The 18,669-nt window shown below is 48.3% G+C and overlaps 1 protein-coding gene across 7 annotated transcripts in view; it reads left to right on the plus strand.

Moving 5' to 3' along the window:
- Nucleotides 1–18,669, plus strand: part of eps8a (EGFR pathway substrate 8a, signaling adaptor) — a 42,410-nt gene that overhangs the window by 16,908 nt on the left and 6,833 nt on the right. For 6 of the 7 annotated variants that reach the window (XM_079656103.1, XM_079656102.1, XM_079656100.1 and 3 more), the window contains 9 exons: nucleotides 1,574–1,645; nucleotides 5,000–5,067; nucleotides 9,979–10,046; nucleotides 14,227–14,388; nucleotides 15,772–15,921; nucleotides 16,009–16,091; nucleotides 16,891–17,027; nucleotides 17,226–17,299; nucleotides 18,033–18,159. In XM_079656103.1, coding sequence (XP_079512229.1) covers nucleotides 1,581–1,645; nucleotides 5,000–5,067; nucleotides 9,979–10,046; nucleotides 14,227–14,388; nucleotides 15,772–15,921; nucleotides 16,009–16,091; nucleotides 16,891–17,027; nucleotides 17,226–17,299; nucleotides 18,033–18,159 — 934 coding nt within the window. In that variant the 5' untranslated portion in view covers nucleotides 1,574–1,580. Of the gene's footprint in view, nucleotides 1–1,222; nucleotides 1,426–1,573; nucleotides 1,646–4,999; nucleotides 5,068–9,978; nucleotides 10,047–14,226; nucleotides 14,389–15,771; nucleotides 15,922–16,008; nucleotides 16,092–16,890; nucleotides 17,028–17,225; nucleotides 17,300–18,032; nucleotides 18,160–18,669 lie in introns of those variants that run through there. The other variant, XM_079656101.1, reaches the window with a different exon arrangement.

The following is an 18,669-nucleotide window of genomic DNA, read 5'->3' on the forward strand; positions in this document are numbered from 1 at the left end:
GCAGTTGTATCTGCTGCTTCAAGGATTAAACATGAAGTCCTTTTTCTTTGTGCTTTAATATAAAGTGTTTTTTCTGTGTCAAACATTAAAGAGAATACGTTAATAAAGTTAATGTTTTCTGTATTTTCTAAAAGTCAGACGTTAACGAGTAACTGCAGATCAAACAGGAAGTGAGATCACCCTCTGATTCATTTATAATCTGTGTTTGCCCTGCGTCTCACAGCTCTGACTTTCAGTCTGACCCTCAGTGGAAACAGCACACACTGAAACACATTAGAGATCTATCTATACAATCTAAAGACTGAAAAACAACCTGGAAATTAAAATCCCAAAGAGACATCGCTACGGAACACAGGGACATCGCTACGGAACACAGGGACATCGCTACGGAACACAGGGACATCGCTACGGAACACAGAGACATCGCTACGGAACACAGAGACATCGCTACGGAACACAGTGACATCGCTACGGAACACAGAGACATCGCTACGGAACACAGTGACATCGCTACGGAACACAGAGACATCGCTACGTAACACAGAGACATCGCTACGGAACATCGCTACGGAACACAGGGACATCGCTACGGAACACAGAGACATCGCTACGGAACACAGGGACATCGCTACGGAACACAGACATCGCTACGTAACACAGGGACATCGCTACGGAACACAGGGACATCGCTACGGAACACAGAGACATCGCTACGGAACACAGAGACATCGCTACGGAACACAGAGACATCGCTACGGAACACAGTGACATCGCTACGGAACACAGAGACATCGCTACGTAACACAGAGACATCGCTACGGAACACAGGGACATCGCTACGGAACACAGTGACATCGCTACGGAACACAGAGACATCGCTACGTAACACAGAGACATCGCTACGGAACACAGAGACATCGCTACGGAACACAGAGACATCGCTACGGAACACAGGGACATCGCTACGGAACACAGGGACATCGCTACGGAACACAGAGACATCGCTACGGAACACAGGGACATCGCTACGGAACACAGGGACATCGCTACGGAACACAGACATCGCTACGTAACACAGGGACATCGCTACGGAACACAGGGACATCGCTACGGAACACAGAGACATCGCTACGTAACACAGAGACATCGCTACGGAACACAGGGACATCGCTACGGAACACAGTGACATCGCTACGGAACACAGAGACATCGCTACGTAACACAGAGACATCGCTACGGAACACAGGGACATCGCTACGGAACACAGAGACATCGCTACGGAACACAGGGACATCGCTACGGAACACAGGGACATCGCTACGGAACACAGAGACATCGCTACGGAACACAGAGACATCGCTACGGAACACAGTGACATCACTACGGAAAACTCACGCTCCTATTGGCTAGCAGCTCCAACACATTGTACGTGCTAAAGGGGGCGTGACATCTCTAAGCTGGGAATACTAATCACTACAGAGGCCGGCCAGCTAACCAATCAGAGCGGATCTGGTTTCGGACAGAGGGTGATTTTATTAATAATGATGATTCTCTTCTATGTTTTGTTTTCCAGCTGCAGGATGAACGGATACGAAACTCCGCCTCTCGCCTCGGGGATCTTCGGGTCCTACGGCTCACCCACCAAGTCAGTGTCTGTTAGCATGGTAGCTTAGCATGTTAGCTTAGCATGTTAGCATGTCTGTTTTCGATCAAATCTATTTAATTTGGGATTTATTTTTTGTAAAGTATATTTTTAAAAAGCTTCTTTTGCGAGTTTAGGTGTTTAATTTATTTATTATCTATGAGGAAAGTCACGTGCATGTTAGCTTAGCATATTAGCATGTAAGTATTGCATTATATTTAATTTGTGATTTTATTTACTATTCTTTACATTTTTTCAATGTAAATATATTTTTTAAAAGCTCTTTTTGAAGAGTTTAGGTTTTTAATGTATGTATTATCTACGGCTAAAGTCACGTTCAGCTTTGGTAAATAATTGAATGCATGTCAGAACAGCAGACAGGTTGACCTATATTATATTTAAGGTGTTTTTCCAGACAATTTAAGTAATAATTAAAGGTATTTTTAAGTGTTTTTGCTCCACGTTCGTATCAGTTTCAGCTGATAAACAGTCTGTGAGCATGACAGGGTAAATATTGCTGCGTCTAAAGAACCTTCAATTAATATTTAGTGATCAGCGTAAGTCTATACCTGCAGCTTCATGTGAGGAACGCTCAGATAAAGCATTACATTAGAGAGTTTTAGAGTCACATGACGACTGATCACATGACGACTGGTCACATGACGACTGATCACATGCCGACTGGTCACATGACGACTGATCACATGACGACTGGTCACATGCCGACTGGTCACATGACGACTGGTCACATGACGACTGATCACATGACGACTGGTCACATGACGACTGATCACATGACGACTGGTCACATGACGACTGGTCACATGACGACTGATCACATGACGACTGGTCACATGACGACTGATCACATGACGACTGGTCACATGCCGACTGGTCACATGACGACTGATCACATGACGACTGGTCACATGACGACTGATCACATGACGACTGGTCACATGCCGACTGGTCACACGATGACTGATTCAGGGAGTGTTAATACATGTATGCAGTTAATATGTATTTAAACATGGGACCACGCTGTGTTCAGAGTCAGAGCTGACGCAGGGAAACTGGAGCTCGCCTCTAATTGATCCTCTTATTTAATCTGAGCGGCTAATTTCACAATCTGCTCACACGCTTACTCAGCACTGCGCTCTTATTCTGGAAACCACGCTATTTTCAGAATAAAACACATTTGAACTAAAAATGTAATCAGAACAAAAAAGACACAACTCTTATTCTGAAAAACAACGTATTTTCAGAATAAAAACATGTGTGAAAAGCTGATATTTTTCAGGTTATTATTATTATTATTATTATTATTATTAGGCAGCTCTTTAAATACAGGCTTGGATTAGGTAAGAAAATGAATGCACTCTTATTTTTGAAATAATGGGTTGAAAGCATAATCGGCTCTCCTGATTGGCTGAAATAACTCCATCTCAAAATAAAATATGATTTTTTAAAAATATTTTCTGTCAAAATTGAGCAAAAGTATTATCACTAATCTGTGTGGAAAGATATTGCATTTTAATTAACAACCTCTTTCTACCTTTTTTAAATGAACACAGCATTACGACGCCTTGCCCTTCACAATAAAAGCCCAATAAATACACAGTAAATATTTGAAAACACTAGAAATATATATATTCACTAAATGTGTTTTCTCTGACCAGGTGAGTCAGTGTAGGATAACAAGGTGCATTCTTTAAATGACGTTAAACCCTGTCAAATCAAATCAAGTTTTACTTATATAGCACATTTAAAAAAGCCAAAGTGCCAAAGTGCTGTACATACAGTCAAAATACAAGTGTCAGTGTTTTCAGGTGAGCAGGTCTCTCTCTCCTCGTTAATCAATTATAGATGATGTCATCAGTCAGAATAAATAACAAAGTGTGAACGTGAGAAAATATCCGGTTTCTCTGCAGCGAGTCGCGATGACGTCCAGCTGTCAGACATCTCGTCCTCTCGTGTTCACACCGAGAAATAAACACCAGACATCACGGCCAGAAACTGAGAAAGCAGCAGTTTGATCTTTCCCACTGGCCTTGAACACACCATTGTGACAAAAAACACTTCCTTCAGTAAGAAAGACATTGAAATGTCACCAGAAATAAAGCGTTTGCTCTAAAAATATTCTGTAAAAAAGGATAAATTCTGCTCCCCTCAGAGTCACTGGGAAGCTTTGAATGACCCCGCTGGGATCAAAGGTCACCAGACAAGAATTCAGAGAAACTCACAGCAAACTGTTAGTGAATATTGAAATAAATAATAATGTATATTTTAAAGGTCCCATGTCATGCTTTTCTGGTTATTACCCGTCCCCTTGTGTGTTATGAAGGTTTTCCTGCATGTAAACGGTCTGCAGAGTCAAAACCCTCAGAGTACAGCCTGTAGGGAGTCAAACTCTAACACAGAGAAGACCTCCCCAAAACGCCTCGTTGGAGATTCGTCACTGTCCATTGATTCTTCCGGGTACCGCATGATGTCATGCATTACCCGGAACCAAATGGACCAATCCGTGGAGCCGTTACGTTAAGCCCCCGCTGATTGGTCCAAATTGACCAATCCACGGACTTCCTCACACACACACTCAGTGCAGGCAGCTCTGCTGATCTCTCCTCCCTGGCTGCAGGCTGATAACAGACAGTTGGGATCTCTCTGAAGTTCTCTCTGCAGACCCATTCTCTCTGCAGACCCATTCTCTCTGCAGACCCATTCTCTCTGAAGTTCTCTCCGCAGACCCATTCTCTCTGCAGACCCATTCTCTCTGAAGTTCTCTCCGCAGACCCATTCTCTCTGCAGACCCATTCTCTCTGCAGACCCATTCTCTCTGCAGACCCATTCTCTCTGCAGACCCATTCTCTCTGCAGACCCATCCTCTCTGCAGACCCATTCTCACAGCGTTTAGCAACCTTTTTCTTACTCAATATCAAGCCACACTTATTGTTTTTACTTCGGCTGTGACTTTGTGGGACCTTTAAAATAATTGTATTTCTCTCTCCTCAGTGGCCATGGCCCGCTGTTTCCTGTATATAATATATATATATATTTATTTATATGTATCTCTCTCCTCAGTGGCCATGGCCTGCTGTTTCCTGTATATAATATATATATATATTTATTTATATGTATCTCTCTCCTCAGTGGCCATGGCCTGCTGTCTCCTGTATATAATATATATATATATTTATTTATATGTATCTCTCTCCTCAGTGGCCATGGCCCGCTGTTTCCTGTATATAATATATATATATATTTATTTATATGTATCTCTCTCCTCAGTGGCCATGGCCCGCTGTCTCCTGTATATAATATATATATATATTTATTTATATGTATCTCTCTCCTCAGTGGCCATGGCTCTCACTCTCCGGAGCCTCTTCATCAAAAAGCCAAGTCCGGTGCCAAAGCTCTCTACGGTGAGTTCAGGGTTCATCCTGTATCTCAGTTCGTATAAAATACACATACAATAAGCTGTCATATTGTAGGTTAAGGTCAGTGTTTCCCCTCGTTAACCCTCCCCTCGTTAACCCTCCCCTCGTTAACCCTCCCCTGGTTAACCCTCCCCTGGTTAACCCTCCCCTGGTTAACCCTCCCCTGGTTAACCCTCTCCTCGTTAACCCTCCCCTCGTTAACCCTCCCCTGGTTAACCGTCCCATCGTGAAACCTCCTCTGGTTAACCCTCTCCTCGTTAACCCTCCCCTCGTTAACCCTCCCCTGGTTAACCCTCCCCTCGTTAACCCTCCCCTGGTTAACCCTCTCCTCGTTAACCCTCTCCTCGTTAACCCTCCCCTCATTAACCCTCCCCTGGTTAACCCTCCCCTGGTTAACCCTCCCCTGGTTAACCCTCTCCTCGTTAACCCTCCCCTCGTTAACCCTCCCCTGGTTAACCGTCCCATCGTGAAACCTCCTCTGGTTAACCCTCCCCTCGTTAACCCTCCCCTCGTTAACCCTCCCCTCGTGAAACCTCCTCTGGTTAACCCTCTCCTCGTTAACCCTCTCCTCGTTAACCCTCCCCTCGTTAACCCTCCCCTGGTTAACCCTCCCCTGGTTAACCCTCTCCTCATTAACCCTCTCCTCGTTAACCCTCCCCTCGTTAACCCTCCCCTGGTTAACCCTCTCCTCGTTAACCCTCTCCTTGTTAACCCTCCCCTCGTTAACCCTCCCCTGGTTAACCCTCTCCTCGTTAACCCTCCCCTGGTTAACCCTCTCCTCGTTAACCCTCCCCTCGTTAACCCTCCCCTCGTGAAACCTCCTCTGGTTAACCCTCCCCTGGTTAACCCTCTCCTCGTTAACCCTCCCCTCGTTAACCCTCCCCTGGTTAACCCTCCCCTGGTTAACCCTCCCCTGGTTAACCCTCTCCTCGTTAACCCTCCCCTCGTTAACCCTCTCCTCGTTAACCCTCTCCTCGTTAACCCTCTCCTCGTGAAACCTCCCCTGGTTAACCCTCTCCTTGTTAACCCTCCCCTCGTTAACCCTCTCCTCGTTAACCTTCCCCTCGTTAACCCTCCCCTCGTTAACCCTCCCCTGGTTAACCCTCCCCTGGTTAACCCTCTCCTCGTTAACCCTCTCCTCGTTAACCCTCCCCTGGTTAACCCTCCCCTGGTTAACCCTCTCCTCGTTAACCTTCCCCTCGTTAACCCTCCCCTCGTTAACCCTCCCCTGGTTAACCCTCTCCTCGTTAACCCTCTCCTCGTTAACCCTCCCCTCGTTAACCCTCTCCTGGTTAACCCTCCCCTGGTTAACCCTCTCCTCGTTAACCCTCCCCTGGTTAACCCCTCCTCGTTAACCCTCCCCTCGTTAACCTTCCCCTGGTTAACCCTCTCCTCGTTAACCCTCTCCTCGTTAACCCTCCCCTCGTTAACCCTCCCCTCGTTAACCTTCCCCTGGTTAACCCTCCCCTGGTTAACCCTCTCCTCGTTAACCCTCTCCTCGTTAACCTTCTCCTCATTAACCCTCTCCTCGTTAACCCTCTCCTCGTTAACCCTCCCCTCGTTAACCTTCTCCTCGTTAACCCTCTCCTCGTTAACCCTCTCCTCGTTAACCTTCTCCTCGTTAACCCTCCCCTGGTTAACCTTCTCCTCGTTAACCTTCTCCTCGTTAACCTTCTCCTCGTTAACCCTCCCCTGGTTAACCTTCTCCTCGTTAACCCTCTCCTCGTTAACCCTCTCCTTGTTAACCCTCTCCTCGTTAACCTTCTCCTCGTTAACCCTCCCCTGGTTAACCTTCTCCTCGTTAACCCTCTCCTCGTTAACCCTCTCCTCGTTAACCCTCCCCTGGTTAACCCTCCCCTGGTTAACCCTCTCCTCGTTAACCCTCCCCTGGTTAACCCTCCCCTGGTTAACCCTCTCCTCGTTAACCCTCCCCTCGTTAACCCTCTCCTCGTTAACCTTTTCCTCGTTAACCCTCTCCTCGTTAACCCTCTCCTCGTTAACCCTCCCCTGATTAACCCTCCCCTCGTTAACCCTCTCCTCGTTAACCTTCTCCTCGTTAACCCTCTCCTCGTTAACCCTCTCCTCGTTAACCCTCCCCTGGTTAACCCTCCCCTCGTTAACCCTCCCCTCGTTAACCCTCCCCTGGTTAACCTTCTCCTCGTTAACCCTCTCCTCGTTAACCCTCCCCTCGTGAAACCTCCCCTGGTTAACCCTCCCCTCGTTAACCCTCCCCTCGTGAAACCTCCCCTCGTTAACCCTCCCCTCGTGAAACCTCCCCTCGTTAACCCTCCCCTCGTTAACCTTCTCCTCGTTAACCCTCTCCTCGTTAACCTTCCCCTCGTTAACCCTCTCCTCGTTAACCCTCCCCTGGTTAACCCTCCCCTGGTTAACCCTCCCCTCGTTAACCCTCCCCTCGTTAACCCTCCCCTCGTTAACCCTCCCCTGGTTAACCTTCTCCTAGTTAACCCTCTCCTCGTTAACCCTCCCCTCGTGAAACCTCCCCTGGTTAACCCTCCCCTCGTTAACCCTCCCCTCGTGAAACCTCCCCTCGTTAACCCTCCCCTCGTTAACCTTCTCGTCGTTAACCCTCTCCTCGTTAACCCTCCCCTCGTGAAACCTCCCCTGGTTAACCCTCCCCTCGTTAACCCTCTCCTCGTTAACCTTCTCCTCGTTAACCCTCTCCTCGTTAACCTTCTCCTCGTTAACCCTCTCCTGGTTAACCTTCTCCTCGTTAACCCTCTCCTCGTTAACCCTCCCCTCGTTAACCCTCTCCTCGTTAACCCTCTCCTCGTTAACCCTCTCCTCGTTAACCTTCTCCTCGTTAACCCTCCCCTCGTTAACCTTCTCCTCGTTAACCCTCTCCTCGTTAATCTTCTCCTCGTTAACCCTCTCCTCATTAACCCTCCCCTCGTTAACCCTCCCCTCGTTAACCCTCTCCTCGTTAACCCTCTCCTCGTTAACCCTCTCCTCGTTAACCTTCTCCTCGTTAACCCTCCCCTGGTTAACCTTCTCCTCGTTAAACCTCTCCTCGTTAACCCTCTCCTCGTTAACCTTCTCCTCGTTAACCCTCCCCTCGTTAACCTTCTCCTCGTTAACCCTCCCCTGGTTAACCTTCTCCTCGTTAACCCTCCCCTGGTTAACCTTCTCCTCGTTAACCCTCCCCTCGTTAACCTTCTCCTCGTTAACCCTCCCCTGGTTAACCTTCTCCTCGTTAACCTTCTCCTCGTTAACCCTCCCCTGGTTAACCCTCTCCTCGTTAACCTTCTCCTCGTTAACCCTCTCCTTGTTAACCCTCTCCTCGTTAACCCTCCCCTCGTTAACCCTCCCCTGGTTAACCCTTCCCTGGTTAACCCTCCCCTGGTTAACCTTTTCCTCGTTAACCCTCCCCTCGTTAACCCTCCCCTGGTTAACCTTCTCCTCGTTAACCCTCTCCTCGTTAACCTTCTCCTCGTTAACCCTCTCCTCGTTAACCCTCCCCTCGTTAACCCTCCCCTCGTGAAACCTCCCCTGGTTAACCCTCCCCTGGTTAACCCTCTCCTCGTTAACCCTCCCCTGGTTAACCCTCCCCTCGTTAACCCTCCCCTCGTTAACCCTCTCCTCGTTAACCCTCTCCTCGTTAACCCTCCCCTCGTGAAACCTCCCCTGGTTGACCCTCCCCTGGTTAACCCTCTCCTCGTTAACCCTCCCCTGGTTAACCCTCCCCTCGTTAACCCTCCCCTCGTTAACCCTCTCCTCGTTAACCCTCCCCTCGTGAAACCTCCCCTGGTTAACCCTCCCCTGGTTAACCCTCTCCTCGTTAACCCTCTCCTCGTGAAACCTCCCCTGGTTAACCCTCCCCTGGTTAACCCTCCCCTCGTTAACCCTCCCCTGGTTAACCCTCCCCTGGTTAACCCTCCCCTGGTTAACCCTCCCCTCGTTAACCCTCCCCTCGTTAACCCTCCCCTGGTTAACCCTCTCCTCGTTAACCCTCTCCTCGTTAACCCTCCCCTCGTTAACCCTCCCCTGGTTAACCCTCCCCTGGTTAACCCTCCCCTCGTTAACCCTCCCCTGGTTAACCCTCCCCTGGTTAACCCTCCCCTCGTTAACCCTCCCCTGGTTAACCCTCCCCTGGTTAACCCTCCCCTCGTTAACCCTCCCCTCGTTAACCCTCCCCTGGTTAACCCTCCCCTGGTTAACCCTCCCCTGGTTAACCCTCCCCTGGTTAACCCTCCCCTCGTTAACCCTCCCCTCGTTAACCCTCCCCTGGTTAACCCTCTCCTCGTTAACCCTCCCCTGGTTAACCCTCCCCTCATTAACTCTCTTCATTAACAGGACCAGATGAAATGTACTTCCTGCGCTCGTCGGCCAAACACAAAAAGCCTCTCAGTGAGATCAGAGTGAAATCTGTGTGATTTTAATGTTTTAATGTTTTAATGTTTTTATAACGTGGCTCCAGTTTTAATAATGAGAACATATTGATCATTATTCTGTAGCGGAAACTAAAAACTGATTTCAATCAAAGGTTTTAACGACAGAGCCATGTTGTTAAAACCCTGATTCTTATTACGTTTTACATATAAATATATATATATATATTTATTTATATATATGTATATCTTTAAATATTATTGTTTATTTGAATTATTTAGATTAAAAAAAATATATACAGTATTATTATTCTTTGTTTTTATAATGAAAGCTCGTGTGTGTGTGTGTGTGTGTGTGTGTGTGTGTGTGTGTGTGTGTGTGTGTGTGTGTGTGTGTGTGTGTGTGTGTGTGTGTGTGTGTGTGTGTGTGTGTGTGTGTGTGTGTGTGTGTGTGTGTGTGTGTGTGTGTGTGTGTGTGTGTGTGTGTGTGTGTTTTATGTGCATTGGAAGTTTTCTTTTATATTTATTCATTTATTTTCCATTTCCTCAGAACAAAGAAAGCATGTCACCAAAACCAGCATCAACAGTCTGACGGACACCTCACAGTATCAGGTGGAGGTGAGCACACACACACACACACACACACACACACACACACACACACACACACACACACACACACACACACACACACACACACACACACACACACACACACACACACACACACTCTAAGAGACACAAACTAGAGCTTTCATCATAAAAGCAAAGAATAATGCAGTGGGGCAAAAAAGTATTTAGTCAGCCACCAATTGAGCAGGTTCTCCCACTTAAAAAGATGAGAGAGGCCTGTCATTTTCACCTGTCTCACCTGTGTTTCAGCACCTGTCTCACCTGTGTTTCAGCACCTGTCTCACCTGTGTTTCAGCACCTGTCTCACCTGTGTTTCAGCACCTGTCTCACCTGTGTTTCAGCACCTGTCTCACCTGTGTTTGAGCACCTGTCTCACCTGTGTTTGAGCACCTGTCTCACCTGTGTTTGAGCACCTGTCCTCCTGTGTTTCAGCACCTGTCTCACCTGTGTTGGAGCACCTGTCCTCCTGTGTTTCAGCACCTGTCTCACCTGTGTTTGAGCACCTGTCTCACCTGTGTTTCAGCACCTGTCTCACCTGTGTTTGAGCACCTGTCTCACCTGTGTTTGAGCACCTGTCTCACCTGTGTTTCAGCACCTGTCTCACCTGTGTTTGAGCACCTGTCTCACCTGTGTTTGAGCACCTGTCTCACCTGTGTTTCAGCACCTGTCTCACCTGTGTTTCAGCACCTGTCTCACCTGTGTTTGAGCACCTGTCTCACCTGTGTTTGAGCACCTGTCTCACCTGTGTTTGAGCACCTGTCCTCCTGTGTTTCAGCACCTGTCTCACCTGTGTTTCAGCACCTGTCTCACCTGTGTTGGAGCACCTGTCCTCCTGTGTTTGAGCACCTGTCTCACCTGTGTTGGAGCACCTGTCCTCCTGTGTTTCAGCACCTGTCTCACCTGTGTTTGAGCACCTGTCTCACCTGTGTTTCAGCACCTGTCTCACCTGTGTTTGAGCACCTGTCTCACCTGTGTTTCAGCACCTGTCTCACCTGTGTTTGAGCACCTGTCTCACCTGTGTTTCAGCACCTGTCTCACCTGTGTTTGAGCACCTGTCTCACCTGTGTTTGAGCACCTGTCTCACCTGTGTTTGAGCACCTGTCTCACCTGTGTTTGAGCACCTGTCTCACCTCTGTTGGAGCACCTGTCCTCCTGTGTTTGAGCACCTGTCTCACCTGTGTTTCAGCACCTGTCTCACCTGTGTTTGAGCACCTGTCTCACCTGTGTTTCAGCACCTGTCTCACCTGTGTTTGAGCACCTGTCTCACCTGTGTTTGAGCACCTGTCTCACCTGTGTTTCAGCACCTGTCTCACCTGTGTTTCAGCACCTGTCTCACCTGTGTTTCAGCACCTGTCTCACCTGTGTTTCAGCACCTGTCTCACCTGTGTTTGAGCACCTGTCTCACCTGTGTTTCAGCACCTGTCTCACCTGTGTTTGAGCACCTGTCTCACCTGTGTTTCAGCACCTGTCTCACCTGTGTTTGAGCACCTGTCTCACCTGTGTTTCAGCACCTGTCTCACCTGTGTTTCAGCACCTGTCTCACCTGTGTTTGAGCACCTGTCCTGTGTTTGAGCACCTGTCTCACCTGTGTTTCAGCACCTGTCCTCCTGTGTTTGAGCACCTGTCCTCCTATGTTTGAGCACCTGTCTCACCTGTGTTTGAGCACCTGTCTCACCTGTGTTTCAGCACCTGTCTCACCTGTGTTTGAGCACCTGTCTCACCTGTGTTTCAGCACCTGTCCTCCTGTGTTTCAGCACCTGTCTCACCTGTGTTTCAGCACCTGTCTCACCTGTGTTTCAGCACCTGTCCTCCTGTGTTTCAGCACCTGTCTCACCTGTGTTTCAGCACCTGTCTCACCTGTGTTTCAGCACCTGTCTCACCTGTGTTTCAGCACCTGTCTCACCTGTGTTTGAGCACCTGTCTCACCTGTGTTTCAGCACCTGTCTCACCTGTGTTTGAGCACCTGTCTCACCTGTGTTTCAGCACCTGTCTCACCTGTGTTTCAGCACCTGTCTCACCTGTGTTTGAGCACCTGTCTCACCTGTGTTTCAGCACCTGTCTCACCTGTGTTTGAGCACCTGTCTCACCTGTGTTTCAGCACCTGTCTCACCTGTGTTTCAGCACCTGTCTCACCTGTGTTTGAGCACCTGTCCTGTGTTTGAGCACCTGTCTCACCTGTGTTTCAGCACCTGTCCTCCTGTGTTTGAGCACCTGTCCTCCTATGTTTGAGCACCTGTCTCACCTGTGTTTGAGCACCTGTCTCACCTGTGTTTCAGCACCTGTCTCACCTGTGTTTGAGCACCTGTCTCACCTGTGTTTCAGCACCTGTCTCACCTGTGTTTCAGCACCTGTCTCACCTGTGTTTCAGCACCTGTCTCACCTGTGTTTCAGCACCTGTCTCACCTGTGTTTCAGCACCTGTCTCACCTGTGTTTGAGCACCTGTCTCACCTGTGTTTCAGCACCTGTCTCACCTGTGTTTGAGCACCTGTCCTGTGTTTGAGCACCTGTCTCACCTGTGTTTCAGCACCTGTCTCACCTGTGTTTGAGCACCTGTCTCACCTGTGTTTGAGCACCTGTCTCACCTGTGTTTCAGCACCTGTCTCACCTGTGTTTCAGCACCTGTCTCACCTGTGTTTGAGCACCTGTCTCACCTGTGTTTGAGCACCTGTCTCACCTGTGTTTGAGCACCTGTCCTCCTGTGTTTCAGCACCTGTCTCACCTGTGTTTCAGCACCTGTCTCACCTGTGTTGGAGCACCTGTCCTCCTGTGTTTCAGCACCTGTCTCACCTGTGTTTGAGCACCTGTCTCACCTGTGTTTCAGCACCTGTCTCACCTGTGTTTGAGCACCTGTCTCACCTGTGTTTCAGCACCTGTCTCACCTGTGTTTGAGCACCTGTCTCACCTGTGTTTGAGCACCTGTCTCACCTGTGTTTCAGCACCTGTCTCACCTGTGTTTGAGCACCTGTCTCACCTGTGTTTCAGCACCTGTCTCACCTGTGTTTGAGCACCTGTCTCACCTGTGTTTCAGCACCTGTCTCACCTGTGTTTCAGCACCTGTCTCACCTGTGTTTCAGCACCTGTCTCACCTGTGTTTCAGCACCTGTCCTCCTGTGTTTGAGCACCTGTCCTCCTATGTTTGAGCACCTGTCTCACCTGTGTTTGAGCACCTGTCTCACCTGTGTTTCAGCACCTGTCTCACCTGTGTTTGAGCACCTGTCTCACCTGTGTTTCAGCACCTGTCCTCCTGTGTTTCAGCACCTGTCTCACCTGTGTTTCAGCACCTGTCCTCCTGTGTTTCAGCACCTGTCTCACCTGTGTTTCAGCACCTGTCTCACCTGTGTTTCAGCACCTGTCTCACCTGTGTTTCAGCACCTGTCTCACCTGTGTTTGAGCACCTGTCTCACCTGTGTTTCAGCACCTGTCCTCCTGTGTTTCAGCACCTGTCTCACCTGTGTTTCAGCACCTGTCCTCCTGTGTTTCAGCACCTGTCTCACCTGTGTTTCAGCACCTGTCTCACCTGTGTTTCAGCACCTGTCTCACCTGTGTTTCAGCACCTGTCTCACCTGTGTTTCAGCACCTGTCCTCCTGTGTTTCAGCACCTGTCTCACCTGTGTTTCAGCACCTGTCTCACCTGTGTTTCAGCACCTGTCCTCCTGTGTTTGAGCACCTGTCTCACCTGTGTTTGAGCACCTGTCCTCCTGTGTTTCAGCACCTGTCTCACCTGTGTTTGAGCACCTGTCTCACCTGTGTTTGAGCACCTGTCTCACCTGTGTTTCAGCACCTGTCTCACCTGTGTTTCAGCACCTGTCCTCCTGTGTTTGAGCACCTGTCTCACCTGTGTTTCAGCACCTGTCTCACCTGTGTTTCAGCACCTGTCTCACCTGTGTTTGAGCACCTGTCTCACCTGTGTTTCAGCACCTGTCTCACCTGTGTTTCAGCACCTGTCTCACCTGTGTTTCAGCACCTGTCTCACCTGTGTTTCAGCACCTGTCTCACCTGTGTTTGAGCACCTGTCTCACCTGTGTTGGAGCACCTGTCCTCCTGTGTTTCAGCACCTGTCTCACCTGTGTTTCAGCACCTGTCCTCCTGTGTTTCAGCACCTGTCTCACCTGTGTTTCAGCACCTGTCCTCCTGTGTTTCAGCACCTGTCCTCCTGTGTTTCAGCACCTGTCCTCCTTCATCGTGGACCGTAAAGATGGGCTTCTCTCGGTGGAGGACGGCGTTCGGAGGCTGCGTCTCCTCGAGGCCAAAGGGAAGGTTTGGACTCAGGAGATGATTCTTCAGGTGGAGGAGAGGAGCGTCCGTCTGCTGGACCTGGACACTCAGGTAACCTATATATTTATATATATATATTTATATATTTATTTATATATATATATATTTATATATATATATATATATATATATAAAACATACTAACAACTTGTACAGGTAACAAGAGAATCTACATAACATACTGACAACATGTGCAGGTATCAAATATATATTTAAAACCATGTCTCCGTGCTCTAATGTTCAAAAAGCTCTTTATTTCTCTCATCCTGCCTGTGCTGCAGCTCCTCTTTTCACCCTGTGTCTGAAACCAGAGCCATGCCCCTAGGCCTATCACGTACAATGTGTTGGAGCGCTAGCCAATAGGAGCGCGAGTGCTATAAAGTGATGTAATTAGGCGCTTTCACACCGGAGTACTTTTCCCTTTTAGTTCCGATAGTTCCTGGGATTAAGCGTTCACACCAAAAAGAACCTTTTCCCCCTTTTCAGTCCCTGCTAGAGAGGTGGTTCTTTCCTGGGGAGGAAAAGGTTCCAATTTCTATTGACTGGGCGAATTGCAAAACAAGCCCCGTAAAACTCTGAAAAGTTTTGTGAAGCTGCCATTTTATTTCCTCGCATTAGCATTATTAGAATTAGCATTAGCCCCGCGCACCAATGCAGAGAGACTAATTTATGGCAACACAAAAGAAAACATGGGAGCGGTGGAGATGAGGAGGTGTCAGCGTTCTGGCGATTTACTCTGAAGCGGGCCGCCACAACTAAATATCGTTTGCCACAAATGGATCTTCTAAAAAAACAATAATTTAAAAAAAAAATGTTGTGGTCTAATGGATAGTGAGGTGGGCTGATGATCAGAAGGTTGCGAGTTCAAATCCTGCCTGGAACACCACTACTAGTGTGCCCTTGAGTAAGGCACTTAGCCCTTGGTTACTCCAGGGAGAGTGTCCCTGTTGGTCATCGTAAGTCTCTTTGGAATAAACCCCACAGGTCCTCACGTGTCTCACTCATTAACAACGCTACACAGAGCAACAACAACTACAGTAGCCATGAACTCGCATGTTTTTTATAATTTTAGGTGGGGGGTGGATGCGTGGGCCACCCGAATAGGTTAAGGGACCTTTGGCTTTTCTTGCCGGGGGGGGGTGCCCCCACAATTTCAGCGTCTGCAGACCATTTACATGCACTAACACCTTTAAAATACTGTAATACTTGTTGTGTATTTGTACACAGAAGGACCTGGAGTACTTCCCGGTGTCGTCTCTTCATGTTTTGTGATACTTGTTGTGTATTTGTACACAGAAGGACCTGGAGTACTTCCTGGTGTCGTCTCTTCATGTTTTGTGATACTTGTTGTGTATTTGTACACAGAAGGACCTGGAGTACTTCCCGGTGTCGTCTCTTCATGTTTTGTAATACTTGTTGTGTATTTGTACACAGAAGGACCTGGAGTACTTCCCGGTGTCCTCCCTGCTGCAGGTTCAGGCCGTGATGAACTCCTGCAGCTTCGACTCTCTGCTGGCTCTCGTGGTGCGAGAGACGGGGCAGAGCAAACCAGACCTGCACCTGTTCCAGTGCGACCACATCAAGGTAATATATATGTATATATATATATAATGTATATATTATTACTACTAAACACCCGGTGCAGAGCGGTCAGTAACTGTTCCCCCCCAGGCGAACCTGATCCAGGCCGACATCGAGAGCGCCGTGACGGACGCTAAAGGAGGGAAAGAGAGGAGGAGACCAGAGGCTCTACGGTAACACTGTACAAATACACACATATATACATCCTGTACTTAGGGAGAAGTAGTGTACAAGTACTACATTACACGTTAAAGTACTGCAATGAGAATGGTATTTAAGTATACTGAGGAAAAGGTATTTAAAGTATTAGAATGAAGTACTCATTAGAGAAAAGGGTTTGAAGGTGGGGGAGAAACCGGCTCGAGTGCGCTAGAATCTGAAAATACACGGCCGGAGAAACTCTGCCCCTTCCTTCCAGAGCCCCTCCTCCAACACACACGGACGCGCACATGACCAATGAGGGCACGAGATAAGTTTGTGCCCAGATGGAAGGCTGACAGGCAGGTAGGCCATCCAGTTACTTTAGCCGGCTCAGATGATTGGTCGTGCTTTTTACAGCGCTACGGCTTCCACAGAGGACAAGTGTATCTCGAGCCGGATTCTCAAACTGACCTACCCCACCTTTAATGTGTGCTTTATATGTAATATATACTTCATATACATATGCCATCTTTAATAACTGTAATACATACCGGGCTGCTAAATCCTAAGAACTGCTAAAGGATTTGATTTGTTTTTGATCTGTATTTTTGAATGAAAAGGAGAAGACATCACAGGCTTTTATTTAGAAAAAGGAGAAGACATATACATACACACCCTGTACTTGAGTAGAAGTACTGTAATATATTTATATTTCAGTTTTTGTAAATAAACACACATTTAAATATTATTTTAATCTACAAGAAAAAAATAACATTAAAGAATTCAAAAAGAAAGTTTTGTGTCTTCTCTGATTGGTCGATCTGTCCTCAGGATGATCCTGAAGAGTGACGGGGTGATCCCGCCCCCTCCCGCTAACCCCGCCCCCGAGCCCCCCTCCTCAACCAATCAGGTGGACGTAAAGAGCCGAGCAGCCGCCTGGTCGGCCTGGACCAATGAGCAGCAAGACTGTGAGTGATGTCATCGACTGCAGGAGGAATATCAATATATTTTTTTATGTTTATGTTTTAATATTAATTTAAACCTTTATTTATATCTTTGCTCATATTAAACTCTGATGGTTTTAGTAGCAGGGCTTTATTCGTATTTATTTGTTATTTTTTAACCCAAACAACTTGTATTGTTCTAATGATGTCCCGTGTGTAAAGGTGAGAAGCTGCGCCACATCTACGAGGAGGACGAGGGGGGGGACACGTCTGCAGCCAGAGTGGACCGGGACGTGGTGAGCTCTGTTATTACTATATTATTATTATTATTGTTGTTTATTATTTATGATTTATCTGTATTTATATAAGATGTTTCTCTGATGTGAGAGCAGCTGCAGTTTAATCTGAGGTCAGAGAGTCCGCAGACAATAGAGTTTTAATCTGAAGGATAGAAAGTAATCTGAGAGGAAATCTGCTTACGTAAAGACTGCCAGGCTCTTATTTTGAAGGGGAAGACAGCACAGGCTCTTATTTTGAAGGGGAAGACAGCACAGGCTCTTATTTTGAAGGAGAAGACATCACAGGCTTTTTATTTTGAAGGGGAATACAGCACAGGCTTTTATTTTGGAGGAGAAGACATCACAGGCTTTTATTTTGAAGGAGAAGACAATACATGCTTTTATTTTGGAGGAGAAGACAGCACAAGCTTTTATTTTGAAGGAGAAGACAGCACAAGCTTTTATTTTGAAGGAGAAGACAGTACAAGCTTTTATTTTGGAGGAAAACACATCACAGGCTTTTAGTTTGGAGGAAAATACATCACAGGCTTTTATTTTGAAGGAGAAGACATGATAGGCTTTTATTTTGGAGGGGAAGCGAAATAGGCTTTTATTTTAAGACAGCACAAGCTTTTATTAAACCTACCTTTATTTTTGAAAGAGTGGTTATAACAGGCTTTTATTTTGTAAGAGGAATTATAACGGGCTTTTATTTTGTAAGAGGTATTATAACGGGCTTTTATTTTGGCAGCAAATCCTGAACCACATCCTGGACGACGTGGAATTCTTCGTGATGAAACTGCAGAAATCTACGGAGGCTTTCAGCGAACTCTCAAAGAGGAAGAAGAACAAGAAGGGCAAGAAGAAGGGCCCGGGGGGTGAGGAGAAGTGCCCGGGGGGTGAGGAGAAGGGCCCGGGGGGTGACAAGGGCCCGGGGGAGGAGGAGGGCCCGGGGGGTGAGGAGAAGGGCCCGGGGGGTGACAAGGGCCCGGGGGGTGAGGAGAAGGGCCCGGGGGGTGAGGAGAAGGGCCCGGGGGGTGAGGAGGAGGGCCCGGGGGGTGAGGAGAAGGGCCCGGGGGAGGAGGAGGGCCCGGGGGGTGAGGAGAAGTGCCCGGGGGAGGAGAAGTGCCCGGGGGAGGAGGAGGGCCCGGGGGGTGAGGAGAAGGGCCCGGGGGGTGACAAGGGCCCGGGGGAGGAGGAGGGCCCGGGGGGTTAGGAGAAGGGCCCGGGGGGTGAGGAGGAGGGCCCGGGGGGTGAGGAGAAGGGCCCGGGGGGTGAGGAGGAGGGCCCGGGGGGTGAGGAGAAGGGCCCGGGGGGTGAGGAGGAGGGAGGAGGGCCCGGGGGGTGACAAGGGCCCGGGGGGTGAGGAGAAGGGCCCGGGGGGTGAC

The sequence above is a fragment of the Notothenia rossii genome (assembly GCF_949606895.1).
Source record: "Notothenia rossii genome assembly, chromosome: 10".
Lineage (NCBI taxonomy): Eukaryota > Metazoa > Chordata > Actinopteri > Perciformes > Nototheniidae > Notothenia > Notothenia rossii.